Source organism: Tenrec ecaudatus, chromosome 9, assembly GCF_050624435.1.
Source record: "Tenrec ecaudatus isolate mTenEca1 chromosome 9, mTenEca1.hap1, whole genome shotgun sequence".
Classification (NCBI taxonomy): Eukaryota; Metazoa; Chordata; class Mammalia; order Afrosoricida; family Tenrecidae; genus Tenrec; species Tenrec ecaudatus.
Genome location: NC_134538.1, coordinates 78,604,168 through 78,627,074, shown reverse-complemented (window position 1 = coordinate 78,627,074; position 22,907 = coordinate 78,604,168). Strand labels below are relative to the sequence as shown.

The 22,907-nt window shown below is 48.5% G+C and overlaps 1 protein-coding gene across 1 annotated transcript in view; it reads left to right on the top strand.

Moving 5' to 3' along the window:
* Window positions 1-6,066: 6,066 nt before the first annotated feature.
* Window positions 6,067-22,907, top strand: part of CHN2 (chimerin 2) — a 331,295-nt gene continuing 314,454 nt past the window's right edge. Inside the window, exon 1 of the mRNA XM_075558229.1 lies at window positions 6,067-6,309. Within this exon, the coding sequence (XP_075414344.1) occupies window positions 6,261-6,309 (49 nt within the window). The 5' untranslated portion in view covers window positions 6,067-6,260. The remainder of the gene's footprint in view (window positions 6,310-22,907) is intronic.

The following is a 22,907-nucleotide window of genomic DNA, read 5'->3' as shown; positions in this document are numbered from 1 at the left end:
AGAAACCCACAGAGGCAGTTCTACTCTGCCCTCTAGGGTATCAGTGAATTGGAATTGATTGAAGTTTGGCTTTATTATTATTTGGAGTTTTTTGGGGGGATTTGAGTGAACTCCTTCACACATACACACATTGCCAAAATGGGCACACAGGCATTGCTGCACGCACAGCTAGCCGGGGATCATCCTCGGAGACTTTTATGAAAGCACATTTTGATGGTAAAAGAACATCGACCCATAGGTGCCCCCAGATGATTTGAAAACCAAACTCTCTCCACACATTTGCCCAGAGCAGACTTAAGAGTTCCTTTCATTTTTGTTTAGCCTAGGTTTCTTTTAGGGCCTGGGAGGGCAGAAAAGATTTTTGTAATCTAAGATTTTGTCAGGGGACAAAGCTAGAGGTGCACTGTGTAGTCAGAGGAATGCTTTGCTTATCCATCGACTTTCCTTCAGATACAAAAGCCATCCTTTCCCTTATCTTTCAAGTCACAGAGGTTGTAGCGGATGATGTGGCATGACTATGGTGTGTGTGTGTGTGTGTGTGTGTGTGTGTGTGTGTGTGTGTGTGTGTTTGTGTGCGCGTGCTCGCCTCTCCCAAACTAAGGGGCCCGTAGGAAGCTGGCATCAATATTCCTGGATTCTGCTGCTATTTAGAATTGATTCCAGAACACCTGTGCCTGGTGTGTGTCGCCACTAGGGGGCCCCAGCGGCTGGTAAGGAGGACCATGAGAACTGGGGCTTGGGTAGCTGAGGCTGGCTCCCTTTGTCTGCACCCCAGGTGTGGATGGACTCTTTGTTCCTGGCACCGCAGTTACCTGGTTCCCTGAGCTGTCTGCTCCGGAACCCCACACCAGGCCGCCAGTGGACCTCTCTGGAGGCAATGGGGAGTTCTGAGCTTCTGCCTCCAGTTACTTCAGGCTCTCCTTCCAAGGAAGTATCCTTCCTCTTTAACAGGACCAGGCATTTTTGCATCCGAAATAGGGCTTAACCTACAAAGGGAACGCTTTCTCCCTCCAATTGAGCAGACTCAGCTTGAGATATTGATAGCGAAAGGACTGATGTTCAGGGTACAGTAGGGCATTTGCCATGAAATATTTAGAGCTGGCTGATGAATCACAGTACGATTCTCCGGTGAATGCCCCGCGCTCGAATCATATTGAAAGTAGGGGAGATTTCATTCTGTGTTTAGCCTGAAAGAGAAGGAGTCAGTGGCCTCCACCCCGACAGCCACCTCTGACCTGTAGTCTTTTCATGTCTGCTTTTAAGCTTCAAAGGAATTGTACAGCGAACTAAACAAATCACACCACCTAAGAGCTACCCTGCAAACAAGAAATGGCATGGGTTGTAACAGCTGGCGCTGGGGGTGAGCAGGAGGGGGGCGAACTGTAAACATTTGCGCCATCAAAAGTGAATTTTGCTGTTTTCACCATCTCGGTTGCTCTGGTTCACAGCAGATAAGCAGAGGCAGTACTTCACATGCTTGTCTGCTTCCTGTGCTCCACATAAACTGCATCATCCTGCAGCGCGAGAGCCCCGGCCACTGATGGGGAAACTAATTGGCTTATGTGAGAACCACTTATGGCTTCACTTGTTCCTTTGTCCAATTGTTTTAAAAAAAATCTTTCCTCCCATATTTTGAGCAAATACCCACTGAGCCTCTGTTGTGTGCAAAGCCTGGCCGAGGATAGGCGTGTTGAGCAGAGAAGGGTCCTGCCCACAGTAAGTTTTTAATCCAAGAGGTAGAAAAAATGTGCCCCATTAGCATGAAGACAAGACCCACCATGGAAGAGTTTCGAGGAAGAGCTGCAGGAACTGACCACGGTGAGAGCTGGCTGTTGACTTGGGAATGAGGGGAGAGATCCTGGAGTTGGAATTCTAGCTGAACCTTAAGGCTTGAATGTGTAACAGAAGGTTTATGGGCCAACGCTGCGCGCTGCCAGCCCCAAACTCTGTGTCCAGGATGCAGTGAGAAAATGTCACCTTTGTGAAGGAATGACAGGAAATACATTAGGAAAAAGGAAGGTTGAGAGGCTTTGAGTGCCAGGGAAAGCCAGGTAAAACCACAATGGAAGGAGGATGCTTCTCCTCCTGTGAAGAGTTAGTCTCAGAAACCCGCTGGGGGCAGTTCTACCCTGTCATATAGGGTCACCCTATGCGGACACCGACTCAATGGCTATGATGTTTTGGGGTTTTTTTTGGAGCACTCCACTGTCACTTCTGGTATGGTGGTGGCTTGTGTGCTGTTGTGATGCTGGAAGGTACACCACTACTATTTCAAATACAGGCAGGCTCACCTATGGCGGACAGGCTCCATCAGCGCTTCCAGAGAAACTAGCTGGGGGAAAGGCCTGGCAATCTACTTCCCCAAAAGAGCCAATGAAAAGCCTATGGTTCCCAGGAGAATATTGTCCACCTGGTTGGCTATGGGAGCTCTCATTGGTGAAATGGAGGTCTTTGAAGGCAAGGGAGACTGCCAGCTGGATTGACACAGTCGTCAAAATGATGTATTCAAACACACGAGCGACTGCGGGGATGACGCAGATCCAGGTGACACTTTTCCTTGCTGTGTGTGAGGGCTTCATGAATTGAGGTCGACTAGATAGTGACTAACAATCACGGTTATGAATCCCAAGTACACTTGATAATCAACAAAACCCCTTTCCTTTCATATGTAAAGAAAGGGGGGGGCAGAAACACTATAAACACAAATTCCATTATTCAAGCTGATCTAAAACTTTGTAGCAACCAATACTTCCTTTTCCATCAGCAAACAGGAATCATTGAGGATTAAGGCCATAAAGAACAAGCAACTTATATGAACGCTTTCATTATTGAAATGCTATTCTGGGTCCACGGATAGGTTCTTGGGTCCACTGCAGAGTGGAATAGCACCCTGTTCGGGCCGCCTCCTGCTAATTTACTGAGAGGAAATGCTCCTGCCAGGAGCAGTGAGCGCTCACGCTTCTGTCTCTGGGAGAAATGATAGTGGGCAACCGTGACTGCTGCGTTTCCTCCCCTGCTTATGGGTTTACCAAGTTTCCTTCCAATTTCAGCTCTGAATCTGGAGCGTTCTGTTTGCTCTTTCAAGTAACCGGCTTCAGAGGTATGGTCCACTTCCCACCAACAGACTAGGCTTCCCGGGCATTACATCACCATTGATAGGCTCAGTGCTAGCCTTCTCTCTGGTTTCTGGCCTCAAGATCCAGTGGGAGGAAATGGATCTCCACCTTTTTTTCTGCCTTGGTACAAGCACAGGGGCCTTCACAGCAAGGACCACTCAGCCTCTTCACCTACTGATTTGAGATATTAAAACAATTTCTCTCACTGGGTCGTGGTTTCCTTTTTCTAAGGAATGACTTTGGAGCTTCAGGAAGGTAAATATGATTATCCACCTTGAGAGTACCATGGACTGCCAAAAGAACAAACAAATCTGGCTTCGGACAAGTACAACCAGAATGCTCCCGAGAAGCAAGGATGGTGAAATTTAGGGCATGTTGTCAGGAGGGACCAGTCCCTGAAAATGGACATCCTGCTTGGTGAGATGGAAGGGCAGTGATAAAGAAGAAGGGGAGAGGGTACAGGGGTGAAGCGGAGTGGGAATAATAGGGATTTGGCAATCTGCTCCTGAAAAGATGGATTCACTCGCTCACTGCCATCGAGTTGATGACATCTCATAGCAACCCTATAGGACAGGGTAGAACTACCCCTGTGAGTGTCCGATGCTGTAACTCTTTAGGGGAGTAGAAAGCTCTGCCTTTCTCCTTCAGAGCCGCTGGTGGTTTTAAACTACCAACCTTAAGGCTAGCAGCCCAATTTGTAACCACTACACGACCAGGGTTCCCCTCCCGACAAGATTACAGTCTAGTTCTTCTCTTTTGTATGGGGTCGCTGAGTGTCAGAATCTACTCCACCACACCTAACAATAGTTCACCATCTCAAGATCTGGAGAAATATACCAATGACTAGCGAAACGAGTAAACCACCTGCTAACCAACATGGAAAGACTCTGGAGGCCTGGCGATGTAGTGGTTATGCATTGGGCTACAATCCATATGGTTCGCAGTTTGAAACCACCAGCAGCTCCGAGGGAGAAAGTGGGCTTTCTATTCCTGTCAACAGTTGCAGTCTCAGAAACCCACAGGGGGTCGCTATGAGTCAGCATTGACTGGGTGGCCCTGCGATTGGAGGACCCAGGGGAAAACAGGAAGTTGCAGATCCGCTAGGCAGGTCAAGGGCCTGGTGGACTTCATGTCTTTCGAGGGTTCTGGATTAAGCAACATCAAGGCTGCACTGTGTAAAAAAAGAAAAAAAGAAGGCGGGGTGGTGGGGTGGGGTCAGGGGTATGGCTTTCCAGAAATCACATGTATATTTTAAGGCCCACACCCATGGGGCACCAGGAGTCCGTACACACCAGCTGGCAGTGGGTTTGATTCCACTTGCTTTGCATATGGGAATCAGGAGGACATAGTCCAATGTAGCTGGAAAATGCCCAGGAGAGAGAGAGAGAGAGAGAGAGAGAGAGAGAGAGAGAGAGAGAGAGAGAGAGAGAGAGAGAGAGAGAGAGAGAGAGAGAGAGAGAGAGAGAGAGAATATTGTTATTAGTTAACATTTATTATTCCCTGTGTTAGGCACTTGGGCTGATGTGGAACCCCCACCGCCTCACCCTCGACCCACACTCCCCCAGGACCTGGCTGCAGCGCCTACCTCACTCCTGATCATTTAAAAATGGACTAAGTCCTTTTAAGCATGTTTTTAAGCATGGACCCATCCCAATGTGAACCCTTTCCATTTTTTCTCTATAATGAGAGCAGGTTCGTTCTTTTAATGTTTGCCTTCTCCTTTGATCTAACCATTTCTGTTCAAATTTCACAGTTTTCTATTGCTTCAGGATGGAAAGGACCCATTACCCTGCTGGGAGCGTGAAATAGACTTAAGAAATATATATCTGCACGATATTCCCTCCCAGTGAAATTCATTTAGGTTTAAATACCGGGGAAGGTGCACGCGGTTTGCAGGGACCCTCTTTCCCTCACACACCTAAGCGCACCCTTCAGTGGAGTGGGCATGGATAGGCAGGCCTGGTGCCAAATCCCAGGCTTTCAGGAGCATCCTTCACCAGCTCAGTCAGAGAGCCTCCTCTTCGACAAAGGCTTTGTGTGGGCCTGGTGCCACTTTCGCAACGTCTCTCTCTCTGTCCCTCAGTGTGCCCCTGTTTTGAAGGCCAACCTGGAAAGCACAATGGACCAGCTGGCCATTTTCCCAAGGATGGGGTACTTAAGAGCCATAGAATTGGCTTCCTGGGTGTTTGGGGGAATGTTTTTGGGAAGGCACCTCCAGCAGGGCAGAGGCCATCAGCTACAGAGCAACAAAGGACAATTTGGAGAGAAGACAGGGCACCCCACAACCGCACGGCCCCTAGACTCCTTCGGGCCAGGTACAGTGTCCCTAGTGATTCTGCCCCTGTCCTCAGGATTGCCCCACCCCCTCGACTCCCTGCTCCAGAACCGGTAGGACACGTCCAGCCCCACCACCTCCCCGGACTCCCGCCCCCTGGTCTCCTGGAAAATCGGGGAGCCGCGCTGTGCGTACCGCAGCCGCCCTCGCCCCGCACCCCCGACCCCTCCCCAGGACCCCAGGGTTCCGCTGCCCGGTCCACTCTCCCGCCCACCCGCCGGCCCACCGCCTCCCGTCCAGCCCCGGGCGCCGGAGCTGTCAAGCCCGCGGCAGCAGCACCAGCCCCGAGCGCCCGCGCCTCCGCTCCTTCCTTTGTGTGCGCGCCAGCGGAGCTGGGGCGGAGGGAGAAGGGGGAGGTCGCTCGTCTGTCTCCCGACGTCTTTGCCCCGCGGCTCCGAGCGCGGCCCGCGAGGCGGGAGCCCGAGGGGGGTGCGGGGCGCGGCCAGGGCGGCTCGGGGCCGCGGGGCGCCCAGCTTCCAGCCGCGCGCAGGGGTGCGCGGCAGGCAGCCGGGACTGGTCCGGGGCTCCGCTCGGCCTCCCTCTGCCCCCCGCTCGCCCCGGACCCGGGGCGAGGAGCGCGCCGAGGCGCGCGCGGCGAGGGACGGAAACCACAAATAAATAGCGGCGGCGGCAGCGCGTCATCTGGCGGAGCAGGAAGTGCAGGCAGAGTGCGGAGGCTGGTGCTCTGCGCGTCCCCAGGACTTTGCCATGGGCTGGGGGCCGCGGCGGCGGCGAGCGGCCGGGCGAGGGCAGCGGCGGCGGCGACCGCAGCGCGGCTGAGCGAGCAGCGACGCGCGGGGCTCGCGGCGATGGCAGCGTCCAGCAACTCCAGCCTGTCCGGCTCCTCCGTCTCCTCCGGTGAGTTTCAGCCGGTCGGACGCCGGCTTTGCCTGCCCCCTGCCCCGCCGCGCACCCTGGGCGAGCCTGAGCGCTACCTGTGGCCGTCCCGCGCGCGCGCTCGGAGTCCGGAGAGGCGGCCGGGGCGACGCTGGTTGGGGTTGCCAGCACCGCGGTGGCGATGCCCACAGCACCTCTGCGCCTGACGTCTGACAGCGCCCGCCGAGGCGGGAGCGCCCGCCGCGGCGCCCCAAGTGTGGGACGCGGGTGTGCCGGGGACTCGCGGCGCCGCGGGCTAGAAGCGAAAGGTGCTGGGCGGACTCGCACTTTCCCGAGCCGCGGGAGCTGGGACTGGAGGGGCCCGCGAGGGTAGGGTGCGGCGGGGTGCCCGGACCTGCTGCCCGTGCCGCGCCCACCACTCCCGCAGGCTACCGCGGATGCCCAAATCCAGCGCTGCGGGGAGCAAAGCCTAGCTCCTCGCAGACTTGATTTTCTTTGTTTGTTTCAGAAATTAGTTCCCGTAGGAATCACGCTGGGGGGCATGGGCTTGAGGTGCGTGGAATGAAGGGATTGTGTCTGTCTTGTTCTGGTGGAAGCGGATTAGGGGCAGGAAAGTACAGTTCAGCCTCTGACTCTTTGCAGGCGTGTGTGTGTGTGTGTGTGTGTGTGTGTGTGTGTGTGTGTGTGTGTGCAGAGGTTTTCCTCAAGACCCCTACTCTGGCATTTTCTCAACACCTTGGCAATTTTACTTTTGAAGGCAGCCGTTGCCTCCGCTTCTCATCGTGGCTGAGCCAAGGACCTGCCCTTTCGGTTTGTCTATGGTTGATCATTTGGTCTAATTGAAGTGGGGGAAAAATTGCTAATGAGGCCGCAGGAACAGGAATCAATAGAAGCAGGACGCCTGGTTTCTGAATATGACAGGTTTCTTATCAGAGTGATGCATTAGGTAGAATTCCCCTCCCTCCCTAGTCATTGAAAACTTTAATGAGGAACCCTAAATGGATCGCCAAATAAGACATTGAGTGTGGTATATAGGTAGGATTCAGGGGTCTAGACAGTCCTGAAGTCTTAATAGCAATTCAGAGTCTACTAATCTTGTGTCATCCATTGCTGTGTTTTGGGGTTTTTGTTGTTGCTGTTATTATTGTTAATGTTCAATCATCCCCAAATTTAACTCTTGACGTAAACACCTTGTTTGTAGGTACTGGAAAGCAAGCCCTACCTAAAGAGAATGATATCTATAGATGGGTAACTAATTAAATTATTCATACCGGGTGAATTTGACTAAAGTGCAATTGGTGACATGGCCCAAGGTGATCACTTGAAAGTCATCTGTTATCTCTCTTGGCAGGTTCAGTCCCAGGGAAACAGCACTTCCTTTCTTGATTGCTGCCAGTTAATCAAAAGCAGTGTTGTTAGCAGTAGTTCAAGTTTCTGGTAGTTGCAGCCAATGGGGCAGCGCAGTCCTCTTTTATTAAGAGTAGCAACAAGTTGACCGCCTGTGGTTTTAATTCTGAGAACTCAGCAAATGCTAGCGCTTATTTTTAGTGCCCCTGAAACCACGGATGCTGCTTCTCAATTCATTTTGGTTGACTAGCATCGAATTTTAAACAGGGTGATGCTGGCTTACTATTAGCATGTGGTTACTCCTCTCAGATAAACTGCCCACCAGACCATGATCTACGCGAGGAGATGTGGGGGCAACGGGACAGAAGAAGGGAGAGAAAGCCAGGAGCCAGTGTTGTCACATGGTTTGTTGATGACATGCGTTACAGACACTAGCATCTGAACGTTCAGATCTTGATGTAGGAAACCTGATTGAAAAGCCCTACTCAGCCTCAGAAAAAAGGCTTTGGTGTGAAGAAGCAAAGTGTGAGCCTTAGATGATGGTAATTGCTTTGCTGATCGGATGGAGACATTCATAGTGGCTCGTTTTCCTGCTTTGTCTACCACTCCTTTTAATCCGAACAGAAATTGGTGGAATTACTTCAAAGCTGGGATTTGAAAAGTTGGCATGGGTATATTATTTGGTGTGAGTCATCCTGGCCCAGGAAGCTTGTCCACCAATAAAACCTGCACTTTGTCTTGAAAAATATGGGCAACTGGCGGTCTCTTTTTAAGCACACTTACAATCCCGAGCATCATGAATAATTCAGATGATACAAGTAATTCGCACCTGTGAGAGGTGTCAGGCAGGAAAGAATAGAGACTGGTGGCAGTGGCAGCTGGGTTCTCCAAGGCACAGGCCGGTGTCTGCGAAATCGGGGCAAGCAAGCATCAGCTCGTGAGCCACCATTTTTGAGGGCCTACTGTGTGCCGGGCAGTTCGGTCTAAGTGTCGAGCTTCAAAGAGATGAAATGAAAAAGATCGTTGTGGCATTCTGTCTGTCTGTCTAGGGCTGAATTTCTGTGAGCGTTGCCTTTGAATTCAGGTTCCACCTCTGAGCAGTTGGGTGATTCAGGGTGAATTCCTTGACCACTCAGGGTTGCTAAGAGTTGGGACTGACTCCCCGGCAGTGAGCTTGGTGTAGGTTTTCCAAGCTTCAATTTCCTCATTTGTAAAATGGGGCTAATCAGAATAATTGGGGCTACTTCATAGGTGTACTGTGGGAATTGACTGCTATGGTGTGGGCAGAGGATTAAGCACAGGGCCTAGCACTTACTGAGGGCTTGGAGTGAGCAAGTTCCTTTGGGCAAGGAAAATGAAGATTCCCATTGGTTCTCTCAGCTGAGGAAATTTCAATGCACCTATAACCCGCCTCTGATGTTACGTGTTGAACCTGAACCTGAGATACCGACTGTACTGACCAGGTATTTGTTGAGGGTCTTGCCAGTCTCAGGCATAGTTCCCAGTGTGTGGAGTGTGTGGAGCAGGAAAAACACCATCCTTCTCCCCACCATCCAATAGTGGACATGGACAAGCAAGGAGCCGTCCATGCCCGGTTTGATAAAAATGAGTTACATGGAGGTGAGTAGAGGACAGAGAGTGAGGAACTGCATTCAGAGGGCTCAGAGTAGGTAGAACTTGTCCAGAAATCATGGAGAAAGTCTCTTCAGGAGAGGGGAAGAGCTCTGTTATTAAAGATGGGGAAGTTCATGGGGACGTTCATGGTCTAATGGCCAACTCTATTTAAGGCTATTGATCCTGTTCTTTGGTGGTTACTCTTTGGGCAGTTATGCTTCTAGGCCCAAAAGCCCTCCTGCAACTGACCTTTCAGGTCTCCTAGTGCTGCTGCCGCCGCTGCTGCCGGAGGGACTTACTGTACTCTCAGAAGCCGGGGCTTGCATTTGGGCAACGGGGCACTAAACAACCTATGGCTGGTCCAGGAGTGTCCAGCATGCAGAGAACGAATTCATGTAGCACAAGTTAAACTTCTCAGAGGGATGGCTATGTGTGTGTGTGTGGGGGGGGGGTCGGCTTGGTGGTATCTATACAAAGAGTGAAGGTCTAATCATTTACTCAGCATTATGCTCAAGGTTATCTGATGTTCCTGAGACTAGACTCTCACTTCCTTCTGTTGACCCGTGTCATTTAGTCTATTTTACCTACGGGGACATCGCACATGAAATAATCAGGGTACAATGAAGTTTTAAATGCATTTTCTGGGACTCTTCAGAAAATTTCTCCTGGAATAGTCAATTATGTGGGAAAGAAATTGCTTTGCCTTTGTTTTAATGATAACTACCGGTAATTAAATTTCACAATCACTTAGATTGGCAGAAAGGTTTGATTACTTTTATTCTTTTAACTCAAACACACGCATGCACGCACACCCACCTATCCATGCACACACAAGCGCACACACAAAGCGCTATCCTTAAGCTTTTAATCCAGTCTGTAGTACTTGATTATATTCTGGAATAAACAATGGTTGGTTTGCAAAACAGTCTTCTTCATAATCGCGGGTTGCATTTGGTTTTATAATTGTAAGGAGAACTTTTAGCAGTGTGGTAACATGATTGCCAAGTAGATCATCTTACAGGGTCATGAAAAACAAAAGCCAAGTAAACCAATAAATGTAGAAACCATAAAACGTTTTTCCAGTCATTGATCAAGGTAAAAAAAAATCAAATATCAGAGTGACTCTCTGGGTTAAGAAATTGTTGAGACTTTGGAAACATAAGCATACTGTGTTATTTTAAAAAAAGGAAAATTGGCACATACTTCTTTTAGTTAAAATGCAGTGGTCAAAGGTAAAAATCAACATTATGCTCAGAAGGATCGAATCTTTCCTTGGGGAAAGACCATTCGTGCTCAGATTGAGTTATTTAGACCCAGTCTGCATTCCATACAGCAGTCATTGGGCCGAGTGAATGATGCTGTTCTTGGCCATTCCCTTGATGCTGTCCATAGAACAAATAACTAGGAAGGTCGCTTATTCATGATTGGGATGTCATAACTAGCCACCTAGCGGCATATACAAGTCTTCTCTATCTCTAGATGCAGAGGGAACAACTGAATTATAATCATGCTGTCAGCTCATGCATATGTAATTAGACTCTCTGTGGCGCTAATGTTACCAAGCAGGGAATCTTTATTGAACCAGACATTCACAGTGAGCACACTCCTCTTGGATTGTTCCCTCCCACCAAGCTAAAATTCACCCTCTCTGGGCCAACAAGAGGGAGACCCTGGATGAGATGGATTGATCCAGCGGCTGCAGCACTGGGTCCAAACATGACAATTGTGCGGATGGCCCTGGATTAGGTAGCCCGTGTTTGGTTCTGTCCTACAACGACTCGATGGCACCCACCACCACCAACGGGGCCATGAGACATCAGGTGGGCCACAAGGACACTGATCCTTCTTGTTTTCCTGACTACTTCGCCTGCTTCACGTTGGCCTATTAGATCTTCACTTTCCTTTTGCACTGACCCAGATGGGACTAGAGAGGTGGAACCCCGGGTTAAGCTAAGCAGGTGTTTGCAGAGCTACGCTGGGAACTCCCCCAGAGCATTATTTGCTGTGAATGCCAGCTCCCACCTGCCCCCCTCCCCCCCTCCCTCATGGGAGCGACATAGGAGGTTGCAATGGAACTGCCCTTTGCCGAACTTTTGGGGGACAGAACCACCAGGTATTTTGGGAAGCCAGTCTGTGTGGGCTTTCACTGGACAGTTTGTTCTCTGTGTTGCCACCCGAGGCCTGGCCAGAGTGTCAGTCCCGCAGAGGGCCGTCTGCTGCTCAGTGGGGTCTCCGGTTGGTGAAAATAACTGGACATTTGGTTTGGAAAATGTATACATGGCCAGCGCCACCGTGCTATGTTTTGGAAGTGTTTGCTGCCAGGAGATCCAGATTCCTGCCAAGACACGTAGTTGGATAGAGAGAAAGAAAAATGGACCTAGGGCTAGAGAGACATGATTGATAGCCTCCATCATTCTCCCGCCAATCACTCATTCTCTCTGGTTGTGTTTGCTTTTCATGACTCCTGGAAGATATAGCTTCATTTGCAAAATCTATGTCTTTCTTCCACCCCGACCCCCCAGCCCCTTGTTTCCTCCTCCTGTTACCGTGTGGGTCAGCTTTCTATTTAGGGATGCTGTCCATCCAGTCCTGCATGGGCGTATTTGGAAGTCAGCACTTTCCAAAGCACTTAGGCACGTCCCTGCTTCTCCTGCAAGTTGCTTTCTGAGGGAGGAAGCTGGCATTCTTTCTGCTGTATGGCTTTGAGAGGAGGGTCATGATGGTTGGTGTGACAGGACACAGTGATGTGTCCTAGTGTAATGAATAACATATGCTTAGGTTGACTAGGAACCGAACATAAAAGCACCCAAAAGACCAAGCTAGTCAGAGAGAGTCTGGTGGAACCCCCGGGACTGTGGCCCTTAGTCAGCCTTCAGGACCTGGACCAGAACTCACCCCCATGGCTTCATTTTCAACCAGACCACAGACAGGCCTATCAGCGGAGCAATAACACTAGTGAGGTATGAGCACTTAGAGTAATCGACTGTCAAGGTCAATAGGGCAGCATTTACCCAAGGACCAAGTTCAGAGAGTTAGAGGAGAGGGAGGAATGGAAACAGGAAACAGATGGAGGAAGTGGGATACGTGACGTTTGACATTACACCGAGCAGGTTGCAACCAATGAGTTGAAACAAAATTATGTATGAATTGTTGAACGGAAAACTGATTAGCTACTCTGTCAACGTCTACCCAGGTTGCAATAGAAAGCTAGCTACCTAAATAATGAATGGCCGAGCTTGCGTTAAAGCCTAGGTGTCTAGAGCAAAACCCAGTTGGAAATGTGCTGGCCTCGAGGGCCAACTGGTCTGCCCTCTAGGTGGCTGTCCACTGTGAGCTGAGGCTGACCACCTGGGATGTGAGCACTGCAATGCAGCAATAACTTCCTTTTAAAAAATTCATCAACATTTTAATGTAGGATAGCATATAGTAACTTTCTTAGCTAGGCACCAGCCGCTGAATTACACACCTTAGTGAGGGTTAACCTTGGAATCTAGAGCACCCCAGCACTGTAAAGTATTGTTTCAAATCAACCAGTGTCAGCCGCCCCATAGGCACTTCCTAACAAATCTGTTTGATTGAGAGTTTATTAAAAATGTCCTCGTCACCTCAGATCGGAGGCTTCACTGATGGGATTCCTGGAGCGGATATCAGCTGCACCTCCACCAAAGAGTAGACAGGCCTTTCCAGGGAACACTGACACCAGGGAGTGCTGGTGCCTTTAGTCAGCCGACTGAGGTCAAAGGGCAACTTTTACCGAGACAGACTAGATGCAAGACCAAATAGATCGGGAGAACTCGTCCACGTCCTTCAGGTTGTAGGAGATGCTGTGGTTCACAAGATGCTGTGACTTCCTTAGAGATGTTAGGAAAGTTGGCTTGCAGCCAGAAGACCTGGGCCCTTAAAGGAGACCTCGTAAACGAAAGCGAAACCATTGCCTTCAAGTTGATTCTGACTCATGGTGACCTTGTGGGTCCAACCCCTAGAATTGAACTATCCCATAGGTCTTTCCAGGCTGTACTTATTTAAAAAAAGTTTTATTGGTAGCTCCTTCACTTATCCTACAATTTAATCATTCGGTCATATCAAGAACAGTTGTGCAATCAACACCACAAGCAATTTCAGAACATTTTCTTCTTGCCCTTGTTGTTAGCTCCTAGTTAATTATTAATCCAGTCACTATCTCTATAGCTCTACCTGCCATGGACTTTATATAGAGAATCAGACAAAACACAAACAGGAAGCAGACAAACAGAAAACCCAACAAAAATGACAAAACAACAGAAAAACCCCAATTGAAAAGCAAGCAGAAAAAATTAACAACTTGAACTGGTAAGGAGGGCGTAAGATGCCTGGTAGGGCTTGATCAAGGGCAATGGCATTGTAACCGAGAGGAATTACTGAAACCCAAATGAAGGCTGAGCATGAAAATGGGAAGAACTAGGAGGCAAAGGACATTTATAGAGGTCTAAATATAGGCATGTGCATATATGTAAATATATTTATATATGACGATGGGGAAATGTATCTATGTGCATATATTTATAGGTTTAGTATTAAGGTAGCAGATGGACATTGGGCCTCTACTCAAGTACTCCCTCAGTGCAAGAACAGTTTGTTGTATTAAACTGGCATTCTATGATGCTCACCTTCCCGACATGATCGCTGAAGACAAAGCGGGTACATAAGTAAATGTGGTGAAGGAAGCTGATGGTGCTTGGCTATCAAGAGATATAGCGTCTGGGGTCTTAAAGGCTTGAAGATAAACAAGTGGCCATCTATCTGAAAAACCACAAAGTCCACATGGACGAAGCACACAGCCTGTGTGATCATGAGGTATCAAAGAATCAGGTATCAAGTATCAAAGAACAAAAAATCATATCATTGTGAATGAAGGGGGTGCAGAGTGGGTACCCAAAGCCCATCTGTAGGTAACAGGACATCCCCTTACAGAAAGGTCACGGGGAGGAGACAAACCAGTCAGAGTGCAGTGTAGAAACAATGAAACATACAACTTTCCTCTACTTCTTAAATGCTTCCTCCCCACACTATCATGATCCCAAATCTCTCTTACAAATCTGCGTAGACCAGAGGATATACACTGGTACAGATAGGAACTGGAAACACGGGGAATCCAGGACAGATGAACCCCTCATGACCAGTGGTGAGAGTGGTGATACAGGGAGGGTGGAGGGAAGGTGGGGTAGAAAGGGGGAACGGATTACAAGAATCTACATATAACCTCCTCCCTGGGGGTTGGACAACAGAAAAGTGGGTGAAGGGAGACACCAGACAGTGTAAGACGTGACAAAATAATAATAATAATTTCTAAATTATCAAAGGTTCATGAGGGAGTGGCGGGAGGGAGAGAAAAAGGAGGAACTGATACCAAGGGCTCAAGTAGAAAGCAAATTTTTTGAGAATGATGATGGCAACAAATGTACAAATGCGGTTGACAGAATGGATATATGTATGGATTGTGATAAGAGTTGTACGAGCCCCCCATAAAATAAATTTTTACAAATTGGATAGGGTGGAAGGTGTAATCTAAGCATAGTGTTGTAAAAGCCACCTAATGATAACATTGTCATAAATAAATACAAAACTGAGTAAAAAAAATCCCAAACAACTTAAACAACTTCACAATGAGTCAAAAGAGAGATTAAATGATAAGGTATTACATTTTAATCCAATTACATCTACCATAATAGACTTTACAATGCCTTCTGACAGCAAGACTATTCGCATCGTGAGAGTCTGGTCAGAGGGGATTCACTGGAGGCTTAATGGAGGTGTGGGGGGGGTGCGCCCACTGTGATCCATAGATTCTCCAAACTGGGTGTTCAGAATTTAAGCTCGGATACCATTTCCTCCTTTGGATATGGAGTTTATTACTTACAATCCTTGCATCACACAGGCTAGTGTGTTGTGGATTTAGTTGACAACCATGCTGTAATCATTACGGAAGCGGATGGTCTCCTTCTTCTCCCATGGATTGGTGTCGGCTTCAACCCCGAGCTTTCAAATAGTAGGCAGGCTCTTTAAGCACTGTGCTGCCCAGTCTTCTTCAGGGCCCTCACACCTTCTTCACCAGGGCTGTCAAACCTCTGTAAGATTTCCACCAGATGAACCAAGAGATGTAGAACCTGGTTCTTGAACCCCATTGCCATTATCCTCAAACCCTAATTCATGGCCCTTGAGCCCTGGCCGGGGTTTTTCCATCCTTAACCAGGGCTCTTACCCCTGTAGTCTCTACTGATGTGAAGTCTATTATGACTCACACTGACCCTACAGTGCAGAGCAGGAAACCCACAGTGTTTCCAAGTCAGTGATCTGTGTGGAAGCAAGTGGCCACACCTTCTTCCTGGCCAGCAGCTGGTATGTTTGTCCTGGAGACTTTTCGGTTGGTAGTGGCATGCTTTAACCATCGTGCCACCTTAAACCCTTATCCAACAGCCTAGGGCTCTTAACTAAACTCTCAGCAAATGACCTTAAACTCTTAACTAGTGTCCTTCAAGCCTTAACTCACCCAGCCCAAACCAAGCCCATTGCCCTGAAGTGAATTTCAACCGACAGTAAATCAATAGGACAGGGTGGAGCTGCACAGCAGTTTCAGAGAAGGTAGGTCTTTACAGGAGCCGGCAGCCTCATCCTTCTCCACAGAAGTAGAGGGGTTTGAAGTTCGTAGCCCAATACTTATAGCACCGCTGTTGTAACTTAAACCCTTAACCAGGACTTTTAAATCCTCAAAATAGCCCCTTTCCCCAGACCCAGACCCAGACCCAGACCTGTAACTCATTTGCTGTGTGGTTTCCAGGTGTAATTAGTCTCTCTGAGCCTAAAATGCCACCAACTGGTCGGCATTATTGCTTCCCCAAAGAGGGAGGCTCTGCAAGATGACAGTGAACAGGTGTTCCCTGGACGATCATGTACCTAAGAAGGTTGGAAAATGCTCAGGACGTATAGCGAAAAGAACAAACGGAAAAAAGGAAACTTGCTACTTAGCACGCAGCTGCTGTTCTTCGCGGAAGTTCTCGGAGCATTCCGTGTCCTGCGAGTGAATCCCATCTGAAGGAGCGTCTGTGTGGTGGTGGTGAAGTGCTTGGATGCTCAACTGACAGGTTGGTGGTTTGAATCCCTTAGCCGCTCTTCGGGAGAAAGAGCTGGACGTCGGCTTCCGTAAGGATGACAGACTGGGAAACGGGATGTGGCAGTTGTACTCCGCCCTCCAGACTCGCTGTGAGTTGGAATTGACTCCACGGGCAATGAGTTTGCCTTCAGGCTCATTGCCTCCTCAGCAAACCTCTAGATTTCTTAGTCTCCCTGCCTTTCCAAATATTCCCGAGGTAAGCACAGGATGACGTGGAAGGGTGGAAATGCTAGCAGGAGGTTGGGTCCACCGCACACAACTTCTATCTCAAACTTGGTTTTACGCTTTTAAACTATCTTTTCTGGCCGTGATTCGGATTGCTCTCACACTTCCTTTGGATTTGGGGTGAGGGGGCCCGTGGGGTTGTTTGGCAGATTCTGATAGTGTCTGGGTAAGGAAGTATGTCCAATATCATTCAGGCTGTGGGTGCTGGAGCAGGCACCAGAGTGGAGGGCCCACGCTGTCTGTCTAGAACTCTGCTTCCCGCTTCTCACCTCATCCTGACAACGAGCATCACTCTCTGAGAAGTTCTTCCAGACCTTTCTCTGCCTGGCTTCGTAGAAGCCACTCTCTTCAATTATTTACTATCAAGAAAGAAGTCACCAAGTGCTTTTTTTAAACGGGGCCCTAGAGCTTACATCTTTTGTGTCTCTAAGCACAAAGACGTAAGAGACCTAGTGTCTTCATTAACGACAGTTGTGTATTGCTGTGCGGCCCACTTCGGTCACCAGTCGCACATGTGTCTATTTTAACATAACTATGAACAATCAGGTCCTCAGTTGCAGGCGGCACATTTCGAATGCTCTCTCTGTCACCACTAGCTCCCACATTAGAGGTCACAGATACCGAACATTCCCATCACCGCTGAACATTCCATTGTAGCGGCGCTGGAATAAAGGCGCTGGGGCCGCACTGATGCGAAATTAATCCTCTGCGTCTAGAACGTCTGACGGAACGTTTCCCCATCTCCGCGGCCTGTCTCCCTGGTTTTGCACATTGGCTTTTAAGAAAAGCCATTTCTTAGGTTTGATGGACGTGGTGGAATACCAGCGGAGGGAGGATGTTGGGAACAGGAATTAAATTGTTTCTTAACCCTTCTCGTCCTGAGGGTTGATTCAAACTGAAAAGCTCGGTAGTTTCCCCATTGCAAACTCAATTTCTTCTTTGAATAAGTTTTAACTGGGTTGTCACTTCATCCCCCAAAGAGTGAGAAAAAAAAAAGCCAACAACCAGAAGAAGTTTGTATTGAATAAGTCTTCCAAAAGCTACTAAAGAGAATGGGGGGGGGGGCGGGATACTGGGCTTGTTTGGTGTTTCCAAACTGTGCATTGTACAGAACATCTATGGTTCAAGCCCACCAGCTGCTCCTTGGGAGAAAGATGAGACTGTCTGTTCCTGCAAAGGGCTACACCCTCAGGAACCGATGAAGCAGTTCTCTTCTGCCCTCTAGGGTCCCTGTGAGTCAGAAGTGGGGTCTGCTTACCTGGCCACTAGCTAGCTGGCCACCTAGAAGTACTTTCCTTTTGTAGAAGGCCCACAGATGGGGCAGAGCAAACGCATTGGTTTTTTTAGACAACAAATCAGTTCTTGGAATGTTCAGTACATTTGATTGGGGGAAAATGCATGCAAATGAGATGCAGGAACATGACAGTTGTAAGAAAAGGAAACAGCTCTCCGCCGTGAACTGCTGTTACCATCTCCAAAGGCAACAATAGTGGGAAGATGGAAGAGATCTTGAAATCATCAAGCAACTGCCAAGAAAGGGGTGTGGCTGAGGCCCTTGGGCTGAGAAACGGCATTAGCCTGGGCATGATAGCATGGCTTGTTCGCCACCGACTGAACCTAGCGCATCGGTTGGGGCAATCGGAATCCCCTTGGGTGATACCCTTCTGCAAGTCTGTTCTCATCAAAGACTCAGTTCCTGGATTTCACGGTAGCCTGGTGTTGCCCTCTGCTCAGTGTTGGCTGAGCACAGACCTAAACAAATGAACCCCAGCACCTCCTGATTATTTCACCTAATGCCGCACACTGCTACCAATGTAAAGTGCTTTTTCTTAAGTGCCTTTTATTTCCACGGCATCAACCAAGAGGCCAGTGTTGGGTCAGAAAGAAAGCAGGCAGCAGGGAGTCTGGCTTTGGGACAAATCTCCAGCCATCTCCATCAGAGGATGGCCTAGACCAGTGGTTCTCCACCTTAATGCCACACCCTTTAATACAGTTCTTCATGTTGTGGTGAACCCCTCCAACAATAAAATTATTTTTGTTTCTACTTTGAGGTAGTTAGCTTATTATGCCAACCTGGCTGATAAACACATGTGGGATTAATTGAAGGGCGGAGAGATAAATGGCTCAATGAGCCTCGCCTTTCTAATTCTCGGGTCTCTTGCTTTCTGATGGTCAGACCAGGGTGCAGCTGCCTTAGCCAGTTCCCTGCTTCAGCTTGCAAGAGTGACTTCCTACAAGACATCCCCAAGGAGAAGCCACATACAACCTTGGGTGCTGGAGCAGCTGTGTGGAGACCCCTGCCAGCACTGAGATGTTTACACATTCACTGACTCGGCTTTCCTCCTGCAGTCGGCATTATTGTGCCTGTTGTGTGAGATGGAGGACTTTGTGGATTGGTGTTGGACATGTGGGTTAGTGGGTTAATGTTGGACTTACGGGCTTGGGCAGCACTGGGTTGGGATGTTTTCTTGATGCGCACTTACCCTTTATATAAAACTCTCTCTTATACATGAGTTTCTGTGGATTTGTTTCTCTAATGTACCCAGACTAACACAGACTTCATAACTGTCATTTTGCTACTGTTATGAATCGGGCAACCCCTGTGAAAGGGTCGTTTGACCCCCAAAGGGGTCACGACCCATAGGTTGACAACTGCTGGCCTAGATCCCCAAGGCCTGAGATCTCTGTGTAGGATAGTTTTTCCCCTATTGTTATCCTAAAGGTTGTCTGGCCAAACCTACCTAGGCGGTCAGCAGGAAAACAAGGCCTGGCATCTGTTTCCTTAAAGATTGCAGCCAAGAAAACCCAGGGGAGCTCAGTTTCACTCTAGCACGTGGGGTGACTGTGTTTTGGTATTTCAAGACCTACATGTTGGCCTGTGATCCACAAGGCCAGCAGTTTGAAACCACTAGCTGCTCTCGGGGAGAAAGATGAGACTATGTACTCCTGTCATGAGTTACAGTTTCTGAAACCTGTCCTCCAGGGCGGCAGTGAGTCAGCATCTACTAGGTGGCAGTGAGCTTGGTCTTGGTTCAGAGGATTGGTCGACCCCTAGAATGGTAGCTAGTCAGAACTGAGATGTATTCTATGTGTAAAATACAGAACAAAGTTGGAAGACAGTACCCCTGTAAACTGGCTCATCAAAGAAACTTATAATGATTATATACTAAAGTGATAGTGGGATATCTTGAGTTAAATACAATATATATTTTAAAATCCGTTTTTATCTCTTTCCTACACCTTTGGCTTCTAACCAAATCATCAGCAGTGTGAACCCAAGCAGCCCCGCCCTGGGAGACCAGATCTGGTGATCCGCATCCTGAGGGATTGCAGGCCTGGAACCCTGTGAGGACAGTTCTAGTCTGACACGTAGTCCGACTCTAGTCTGTGATGGGAATCTGTAAAGTCACGCCCCTGGGGGGCGTTGTATTTGGATTGGACAGCATTGGTTTCGGACTGTCTTTTAAGAATATTTCAGTCATTGTCAAAGAATTTCCCATCCAGATCCTGCCGCTTCTCTGTTCATTGGCTCCCACAGGACTTCTCTGTGCACTCTCCAAGCCAGAAATCCCCCTCGTTTCACCAATCCTCAGTTCCGCCTCGAGTGTGGGTTGCCTGTTTTCGCCCCTGTTCAGTCCATTGTAGCCACCCAGTCCACCTCCTGGGGAGGCCATATGTTTCAGAGTAGATGGCTTCCTGGCGTTTCTCGCCTGTGGTCTGGACAGAAGCAGATTGCCACGTTTTGCTTCTCCAGAGCCACTAGATGGGTTTCAACCAGCAACCTTTAGATTCGGAGCCAGTCGTTCATCGCGGTTTCTTCTCTGTTCTTTATTTTTAACTCTAATATTCTAATATTCTGCACAGTGATTTTGAAATGAAGCGCCGTCCAGAGGGACAGCTTGAGGCGTTTCTCCGACACTTGTTTAGACAGGCTGAAAAAAATCTGTTTGTTTTGTTTTTGCTTCACTATAATTCTATGCCTTCCATAATTACTTTTCAAAAAAGTATGTGATTCCCTTCTTCCAAATTAAACCCCAAACATTATGAAGTTAGAAGCAGAGAGAACCAGGGGCATAGTCTGCTCTCTCCGTGGAAAGTTCGCATCTGACAGCCTTTGGCGGGGGGCTCACTGCTATGAGAGAGAGAGAGAGAGAGAAAGAGAGAGAGAGAGAGAGAGAGAACACAAAAGGAAGACGTGGATTGCGTTTCAAACAAAAGTTCTTTCCAAACGAATTTATATGTAAGTCAATAGCAAGGGAAATGAAAAGGCAAGCCTAGCATTACTTTTAGTAATGAAAGAATACACTTGGGAGTATGCTAATGATGTGGAGATATTAATACACATTATTGGCTGCCTAATATTGATCTTTAAGTTGCTCATTCAGGTTCACTTTATTATCACAAAATTAGCCATTTTGTTTTGCAGTGTTTGCCCGCAGACATGAGAACGTGAAAGTGTGTTCATTAGGTCAGCAGGCTATTTGAACGGCCATCTCCTGCAAAGAGCCCTGCTTTGTCTCCCTCGGGGCCTGCTGTCCTTCCAGGGAGCGTCCAGTTAGGGGCCTGGTTTCTTATCATCAGGTGTGCCCTCTGTTTGTTCCCACGGGGGAAATCCAGGCTTGAAGGTACTCTAGTCACCAGGGCAGAGATTCGTATTTTCTTCTGTGAGGAATTTATATGCCCTAGGTTGACCTTACGTCCTGAGAAATTGTTTTGCTTGTGTTGAGAAACAGCTAAGCTGCCTGTCTCTTTTTACAAAGCAAAAAAATTTTTTTTCTCACTTACAGAGGGAACCACCAGCTGGCAGGTGTTTTATAAACTCTCCTGAGGTAATTAGTTTCAGATTAAGATTAGGAACATAACCATAGCAAATCCGAGGCAATTATGGACATAGGACATGCTTTTGAATTGGACCGTGTAGGCTGTCACAAGAACCCTGTCATTGCCACAGGACTTGTTTGGGTTGGTGTCTTAACCCTCCCAGAGCAGGGAGCAGGGTTTTATAAAAAGGTCTGTGAAAAGCATTGCCCTGCAGACATCTCCCTGCTCTCAGAAAGCTACGTGTAAATCCGCCTTACAGGAATTCACACACACACACGTGCTTCTGAATCCAGGCAGTTTGAGCTTGTGCTCCTGCGGATGCTATCAGCTCCATCCATTTTCTACCTGTAGAGTGGCTTGGCGTTTCTTTCCATGCCCTGCAGACTCAACTCTCTAAGGTTACTTCTGGCATACGTCCTTGGGTTTTGTAAACAAATCAGAGTTCACTCCAACCAGGGGCTCTTTGCGTGGAACAGTGTAAGGAGGGCGGGTTTGCTTTGGTCTCAAAAGTAGGGATCCGGTCCAGATACCATCACTAGCTGGTTAGGTCCACCTGGGCCTTGCTGAGTTTCTGTTTTCTCATCAACATAATGGGAAGAATCATACTTGCTGTGAAAAATCAAATAATATGTGTGTGTGTTTTTTTTAGTCCAGCAACTGGAAAATTTGTGAACCAAATTCCTGCCCCCCCAAATATCTGTCTATATCCTGTTCTGCTGTTCACATAACACTTAAGAGACGGCCCCTCTGTATGCCTTGCTCCTGTTCAATAGACTTTCTAAACCTTTGGCGGAACCCCATCCATTGAGAGAATTTCTCTACTTCCGGTAAGAGTCACAATACGAACGTTTACCGTGACCGCCTGTGTTAGGGCATCAACTGCTGTGTCGGATTTGTGGCTGTGAGGATGGAGGAAGCGCTTCACCAGGACACTCTTCCTAGATTGGCTGGGTGGAGTCCAGCTGCCAGCCTATAGGTCCACAGCCCAAGACAAACTTCTCATTCTAAGTGACGCCCTGTCTACCCATGGCCACCTGAGGATTGACTTCCGTTTTTCTGTCCTTTATTCAACCTTCCCCAAGGAGAACATGTTTCTGGTATGCAAGCAGTAACTCATCTCTTCCGAGAGCGCTCCCTACCTGAACGAGGCAGGGGAGGGGACCGGTGTTGAATAGTCAGGCTTGCTCTCCCCCTTCCCTTCCCCATCCTTTTGCAGTCCCTCCCCACAAAGGAAGGAGCCTGGTGTAGTTAGTTACCTGCTTACTTTGAAGCCACCCATTGCTCTGCAGGGGAAAGATGAGGCCGCCTGCTTGCCTAAGGATTTATAGCCTTGGAAATCCAAAGGGTGAGCTTTACTGGGTCCTTTAGGGTGGCTCACTGGGTGTTAGAATCCTATTTGATGATTGTGGACTTGATTCCCACTGCCCAGAGGTAACCAGAGGACACTGAAATTGCGTCTCTACTT